The sequence below is a fragment of the Topomyia yanbarensis genome, chromosome 2 (genome assembly GCF_030247195.1).
Source record: "Topomyia yanbarensis strain Yona2022 chromosome 2, ASM3024719v1, whole genome shotgun sequence".
Classification (NCBI taxonomy): Eukaryota; Metazoa; Arthropoda; class Insecta; order Diptera; family Culicidae; genus Topomyia; species Topomyia yanbarensis.
The window spans coordinates 334,866,435-334,874,195 of NC_080671.1; the positions used below are offsets into that span (position 1 = coordinate 334,866,435).

General features: G+C 38.0%; 1 protein-coding gene across 1 annotated transcript; it reads left to right on the plus strand.

Moving 5' to 3' along the window:
• Positions 1–6,326: 6,326 nt before the first annotated feature.
• Positions 6,327–7,546, plus strand: LOC131681342 (uncharacterized). The gene is made up of 4 exons (XM_058962098.1): positions 6,327–6,628; positions 6,688–6,885; positions 7,140–7,223; positions 7,289–7,546. The coding sequence occupies exons 1-4, from the start codon at positions 6,470–6,472 to the stop codon at positions 7,418–7,420; spliced, it is 573 nt and encodes a 190-aa protein (XP_058818081.1). The 5' UTR covers positions 6,327–6,469; the 3' UTR covers positions 7,421–7,546.
• The last annotated feature ends 215 nt before the right edge of the window (positions 7,547–7,761 follow it).

Sequence of the window (7,761 nt, forward strand, 5' to 3'; positions counted from 1 at the left end):
CAATAGCGACGGACGGAAAAAGTGCCCCAGCTACTGGTGACTCATCGGAACTGTCGCCCTGCAAGAATTTCGCCCCAACTAAAGGGCAACTAATCCGTAGGCTATCGTTCCAGCGTCTGGTTCGTGAGATTGTACAGGACTGCAAAGTCGAGCTACGCTTACAAAGCTCTATCGTAATGATGCCCCGAGAAGCCAACGATGCCTACTTGGTCGGTTTGTTGGAGGATGCAAAATAGTGCTTTCTGGCTCACCGTGTCCGCGAGGAGTGCGTCTGAATTATGCTCCCGCAATAAAACAGTAAACGGTTCTTTTCAGGACCAATTAATTATGTTCTAATAAGAGTTAAACTGAAATTTACATTTTATGGTGTATAACAAATAATTTTCAGAAAGCTATATAAGAAATACGATGTGTGGAAAGAAAGAAAGAGAATTTAAATTATCCTCTCTCGCTCGTTTTCGTGCACTGCTTTTCCATTCCTTTCTGCTGCTAATACCATCATAACTAAAACGAATGTGCGTGTTCCCCCACCATCTCATGGCCAGTGTTGCCACAATTGCATGTCGCTATTACAATTTGAATTATTTTATTGATCCTCTCTAGTATTGATAAAATATAGAACGTGCAAAGTACACTAGTCGCTTGCTTTTATTCGAACTTTTTGGCAGCCTCCTTTGATTAACTGCATAAATCATTAGATTTAAATTAACGTCTCGAAGTGAAGTCACGATGCTCCGGTTATGTTACAGACATTACCCACCCATCTTTTTTTTTTAGTTTAGTAGAGCGAATACGAACTACTATCGCTCTCTCGCTTGCTCGTTTTCGGGCCATGCGCCTTTTCTTTCTTTTCTGCTACTAATACTAGCATAATCAAAACGAATGTGCGTCTTCCCACCATCCATTTAGTGAGCAGTGTTGCCAAACGCATTTTCAGTTTTTCATCAATAACATTTCAACAATATTTTCAAAGAATGCTGTAGATTCGAAAAAAGAAAAATAGTTGGTGATGGAAAAGAATTTCCAATTAGAATTTTTAACCATAATTATAACGAATCATTTGAAAATTTCACATGCAAACGTAATTTCGTTGCATATCATTAGATTTGGATTAACGTCACAAGTGTAGTTACGACACTCCGGTTATGTCGCAGACATTACCCACCCATCTTTTTTATTGTGACCACGACTAACGGTTTAATATAGACACCCCATTTCAATATTTCTGAAGGAACAGAAGGTCGAGTTTGGAAAGTTTGTAACTTTCATTGTACTTAACCAAATTACACAATGTTCGCACTAATGATTCAGAAATATGACCAGGAATCTTCTATTAGATTTGTAAGTATGTATAATTTACATGAATAAAGAAAAATTGATTTTCAGGAATCAATTATTATCTGTTCTTCCATTGGCCAGTACTACGCGACTTCCTCATGCTAACAATTAATTTCATCGTTAGCCATCTCCCTCACCAAGGCCAACAACGCCAACAAAACCGGTCCTTTTCAGGACCACCATCATTTTTGTAAAGAATAATTTGAAATATTCCTCGCCCAAATCACCTTTTGTCCGAAAATTCCAATGAGTATCAACATATTTGAAGAACGTGTTCTTTATGTATTCTACATCTCTCCGGTTATGTCGCAGACATTACCCACCCATCTTTTTTATAGTAGAAATCATCAGACGTCTTTGGAAAAGTTGTTGAGATTGTGATCCTACGAGTTTTATTTATTCTATGAAGTTATTCCAATCTTTAGAATACACCCTTTTTATCAACCCATAATTGTTGGTATTTCGAGTATGTTCGAAGATATTGCACATTTGTTGAAAAAGCAATAGTTTTGACGTAGGACTTACGTCTTTCTTTACTTTATTGAGTGTCAATTCATTATTTTCAAACCAAAATCGTAAACTTTTTCCTTTTTTATCTCGACTAATATGCAGTCACATTTTTTTACTTTTTAACGACATTCAATTAGCTAGAGATTACTGAGTAGGGAAAGTTACGAAAATTTAGAGCCATAATGCTCAAGTGAGAGCAAGAATGTGAAATATACAGATCGGAAAACTAGTAGTAGCAGGGTCACTAAAAACAGGTTTAAAATCTTACGGACTAATATTTTGTCTTCTGCTAGCAGGAGTCGAACTTAGATATCATACGAATCGCTCAAGTCTACCAGCATGTCTCACGGCAAAGACAGACTTTTCCCTCTTTACCACGAGAACCGACAAAAGAGAAGTCACGTAAGATCACCACTATCAAACAAACCTGTCGACGATTCGCAGCATCAATGAAATGCTGTTATTCGTCTCCGTTTGCCTTTCGAATGCCGGGATAGATTTTTATTAAGCTATTGCCATTGCTCTTGCAGTAGCAAACCCGCTACTACTGGAAAAATAATTAGCTAAATCTATCAAAACAATCAACTCATTTCAAGGTAGGAGAATTTTGCTGATTTTTGTATGGAAAAAGTAAGAAAACATGGCAAAGTAACGTTACCCTATTCAAAGGGCTCTAGAGTGCCACGAACCAAACCTTCTTACCTTTATTGTGCATAGTATATACAGTAAAAAAGTACCTGTTCGTGCATTTTGGTTTGCACCTTTGTTTCTTATACGTCGTCGAGGTTGGTGTAAAAAAATGTAAAAATCACCATTAGTTTTGAAACGAATGAGTATTTTTTTTACATACAGTCTTCAACAATATTATGTGTTTTTAATACCTTCAAATTTGTTTAGAACATTGTTTGCACGGAAAGTCACAATGGAACAAGTTTTATTAAAAAAAACTAGATTTAAGGGGGCTGCCATAGAAAACGCCCTATAAATTAATAACCTTTAGTCCTACAAACTCAGGTTCTTCAATAATTTTTTTCACTAGGAGCATTTCTAAAACTTTGTCCAAGACACCAACTTTCTATCTCGTCAGTATAAAAAGTTAATTTTTTTAGTTCGATCATAGTAAGTCATGACTAATTTCTATTTTTATCAGATTGTGTGGTATATTTACACGACCAATTCCTCCAAAGACACCCTGTGAATATATTCGATGGCTTGGTCTCTAGTGAATTAAGTTAACGTTTTTGGCGTTTTCGACCACTGTGCGCTCCCAAACCAACCAGCATCACAAATAAGGAAGCAAATAACAACAACATTTTCAACAGCGACCCGTAAGAACAAAAAAACAAATAAGAACCTCTGACCGCGAACAGAAAGAAAGCAGTACCGATGACGGCATGGACGTGAGCGATGCCGCGAGGGAAGGCAGACTGAATGATCCCCGAGCTACGGCGGATAAGGCAACTTCACTATTAAGGAAAAGGACCTCAACGCGCAGCAGCAAACTGCGTCAACAAGATCTGGTAGACAGACATTCTTAGTATTTTTTTATTTTTGTCTCATTGTCAAGATTTAAAAGATCCGCGACTCAGTTGTGTTATCGCATTGAGCCGTGTCTAATAAACCTTTAGAAAAAAAAAATCAGTGCCTTATCTAGGTCAAATGGCGTTACTTTTGAGTTATAGCAAGAATCCCTATACATTGGCTTCGCAACCCTAACATAACTCAATCTATTCGTCCACCAAAATGTTCAACTAATATCCGTCTTCCAGTAGGTGCAAATCCAAATCAACCTAGGCTTTAGAAATATATGAAATCTATTTTGTGTCAATAAGCTCACTACCCTACGTACCTACAAACCGATACCCATTTGCAGAGAACTCCACCCGTATCAACAACACAGAAGCAGAATAATAAATTAATGTATCCCAACGCAACTCACACGCGTCTCACCCTGTAGTGTTGAATTCAATCCAAACCCATCCACTTTGCAAATCATAGTATGTACACGACTCGAACCTATCGCAGTGTGGAGAGCACGCGATAAACTTTGCGCACACCACGAACCCGACTCACGTTTTAACTGTAACGAGTTAAACCACTGCCGAAAATCCATAGCGCCGAACACAGTCAAACCGTGTGAAACTTGCACCTGGTTCCTTGCTGTGTGCATTGTTTGTTGTGCGCTCTTCACACTACTCGTTTTGAACATGTATATGTTCACGAACGATTGAGCCGTCCGGACGATATATAGTCATCATGTTGCTCGTTTGGCAAGAGAGCGACGATTACAGCGGTGCCAGATTGTCGCGACATTAACTCCGTATACTTGGCCTGCCCGAAAAAAAAATAAAAATTGGTACTTCAAATAGAGCTTTTCAACGCATTTACAGGTTGTGTGCTGAAAGTTAAAATTGTATTCATGATTGCATTGATATTAAGGGAATTTATCAGGAAGTATTGATTGTTTGAAGCCTCGAAATGAAGAGAAATAAAAATCTTTAGGTTGAATATAATGCGCAACACGTTGAATCTAATTTTCTGTACATGTTACACAAAAATTTTAGGGTTGTAAAAGGTTTTATAATTTTCAAACTAAATCTGCGTTTCGTACCTTCGAACGCTATATCGAATAACAAAGTTGAAATCGTATCGCCGGGCTTCAATCGATAATACGATGAAATGGTCTCCGTTGATTTTTCCGTTTAATTATTACTCATCCAACCGAGTTGAAGCGTTATCCGTCCAGTTCGTTTCGTTTCACTTAATCGTGCGCTACATTGAATTCCTCAAACAGATGATTAAGTCGCATTCCGTATTCTCGAAATTGATTCAAGATATGCCATATCGTAAAAAAGTCTTGACAATCATTCTTAATCCTTATTCCGTTTGTGCTACTTGTAATTGTTGATCCGTTTAGTAATAAACACTTTTCCTCCTCGTGTTGTTGGTCGTTTTGTAAAACTTTTGCAGATTATTCATGGCAAAGCTTTCCTCTGACTCCGCGAGTACATTTTCATCGTACCCTCATTTATTGCATTGAAGGAGCTCATACTATCGCTTACTGTTTTACGTGTAGCCACTGCAAGCATTCAACTTCTAGTCTGGTCTTGCGCGAGTCCCGCACACCACCAAAAAATGATAAGAGGACGTTTGTTTAATGACATCGACGAAATAGCGACCGTCAATCAAATCATAACCGTTTTGGGAGTGCGTTTCCCGATTCGGGCTTTACAGGTGCTATAAATATTCCTGTTTATCTCTAGTTGCACTGAGAGTGACCTTAAGCCGTTGTCGTTGGTGCTTGAATTGAGGCTCTCCTTACCAATAACTAGCCAAAAGAATTCTTCGCCTACGGCCTGTACATTCGTCTCCCAGATGATTAGAATTTACGTCATGGTTTATGCCCTCTCTGTTGATCTTAGTCGAAATCGGATAATGGGTAATCGTGTTTGTCGTTTATCGATACATTGATGCTGATCGAGCTATAATTGAAGAATTTGCTCAAACCCATCACCTCATGTTAGTATGAAAATAATTAAATGTCGAACACAAGAATACCTAAGCAGATAAGAAACTAGAAATTTAAATTTACGTTTGGCATACAGTTCGGCGATTGTCGAATTCCCCTGGTTACCGTGCGGTAAACACAGCTGAGATGCAGAACGTAATCCAGTTTCGACAGTTTATTCTCGGCTGCTTTACGGAAAATCTTTTTACCACTTACATCTACACCGCAAAGAGTTAGAATTTTAATAAATTTTCATATTTGCCTACGCTCAAGATTCATCCATATTTAAAAATATTCTGTGTCCAATGAGATTAGGCGAGAGAAGACGGACCGCAAGTTTCGGCAAACAACTCAACTAATGTTTCACCATCAAGGAAGACGTCTCAACACGCAGCAGCAATCTGCGTCAATTCCCGATGGACAAGTGCTGAATCACCACTCTTTGATAACTTTAAAATTGTAGAATGACAGAAAACAATTTTCCAGTAGGTTCTAGTTTATTGTTCGACCATTAAAAAAATTGAAACAGGCTCAATTGATCGAGAATATTTCTCGTCCTTTTTCGCAATAAGGTGCTGCTACCATAAGTCAGTTGTAAAAAGTTTGAGTTTCAACTGTTAAGATTCTTTAGGGACAGTGGGAATAGGATTATCTAAACTAAAGATCTCCAAAATGATACTTGAAACCAGTTTGTAAGTTGCCGTTGAGAAAGCAAATATGTAATTCAACTTATGAGTAATTGTTGTTTCCTCCCCTTTGCCTTAGTTTGAGGTCAAGGGAACGCTGTACAAAACCTTGATAACTTTAGCTTATTTGGGAAGGTACAGAAGTTTCAGTAGTTTGAAGAATAAACTTTTGGCAGCTGTTCACTATTCGAATTTGTCATCTCAATGATGACCGAAACCGATTCGGCATACAATCGTGTCCTGAACTGATTTAGCACTAACTTCGGTAGTTGGCTGCTATCCTGATTTCATTATTAGTCGAACCTTCGTGGCTTTTGGAAGTAAAACAGCTCTCCCACGTTGTGCGAGAAGTGATAAAGCGATTGTCTCTTGGAAATACTTACATACTTATTGAAAGGAAGAGAAAAGTCATATTTCACACGCTAAAATGGGAAAGGCAAAAAGACAAGAAACACCACCACCAGAAGACGAGCCAGAGGAAGTGGAAGAAGAAGTCAAAGAAGAGGAGGAACCAGATATAGAAGAAGAGCAAGAAGAACCATTATCAGAGGATGAGGAAGGAGCAGAGAAAACCGTATTTGAATTGGTAAAAATTTCATTGGGAAATCTTGCAAGCATTAATTGAACAATTGAAATATTTGGCAGCTTCACGAATTCATCCGCAAGACCAACGAGTTTCTGAATCAATACAATGATATGGTGGAAAATCGAATGCAGCATCGGACTTTGTGGCTTAAGCGACTGAGTCCGTTGAGGGAGGCTCTAGTGACATTTTTGATACGGTACATGCAAAATCAGCTGCCACGAGATGATTACCTTTACGTGCACATAAAATGTTGTGGGGTAAGTGTGGTAATGTGTGAAATCGTTATTACTGACGCTAATGTTTTATCCATGAACACATCTTGTGTTCAAGTGTTGTCTAAACCATATACCAATCGACGAAACTAGAATAGTTGAGAGCAGGTAATCGAATCTGTCTCTAGAAATAGATAGTCGGAAGCGAGTACAGATCGAATCTTATTTTTAGAATGGACATCTAGTTTTAAACATATGTTATGTGTTACAATCAACTCAAAATCTTGTTTGTGTTACAGGATGAACGTATCAACAAAGAAGATTTCGCCAAACACTACACAGTTACCCACAAGAAAGCTGACGCGGATGTCACGGTACCAGAGGTACATTTTAATATCTGACGAGGTGATCAGTACTGAAAAGTACTTACTTGTATTGTATATTGCAGATGCAACCACTTATTGCCTACTATAAAAGCCTCAGGAAATATCAGATCAACGGAAGAGTGGTCAATGAAGATCTACTATTTGCGATGAGAAGACTGCTACGGAAAACGAATATGATTCTGGGAGGATACTAAGGAGCGCGAAAAATTGTGTTGAAGTATGTGTTATGTAACTAATTTCCAAGTTGCAGAACAATATCGCTTACTAGCAAACTACGAACTTTTTACGACTAATAAATCTTAAGTTTAATGGATTAATAATTCCCTTTTTTTAAATTTAGTTTTAAAATGTTCTCCATCCATCAAACTGTTAAAACATGCTTTCTGCATACCTAAAGTGCGTATAGCAATAAACAACATCGATTTTAAGGCTGACAAAAACCCCTCATTACTTGATAACGAAGACGTCTTCATTACCCAGTCATGTGCTATTTCTTATCATCACCACTATCCATTATGACGCTTGCCAGAATTTT

What these genes read in the sequence shown, in the direction of transcription:
- LOC131681342 (XM_058962098.1), top strand. Translation starts at nt 6,470, where the DNA reads ATGGGAAAGGCAAAAAGACAAGAAACACCACCACCAGAAGACGAGCCA. An exon ending in AGAAAACCGTATTTGAATTG is followed by an intron (nt 6,629 to 6,687) that starts GTAAAAATTTCA and finishes AATATTTGGCAG; the next exon opens with CTTCACGAATTCATCCGCAA. An exon ending in TGCACATAAAATGTTGTGGG is followed by an intron (nt 6,886 to 7,139) that starts GTAAGTGTGGTA and finishes TTTGTGTTACAG; the next exon opens with GATGAACGTATCAACAAAGA.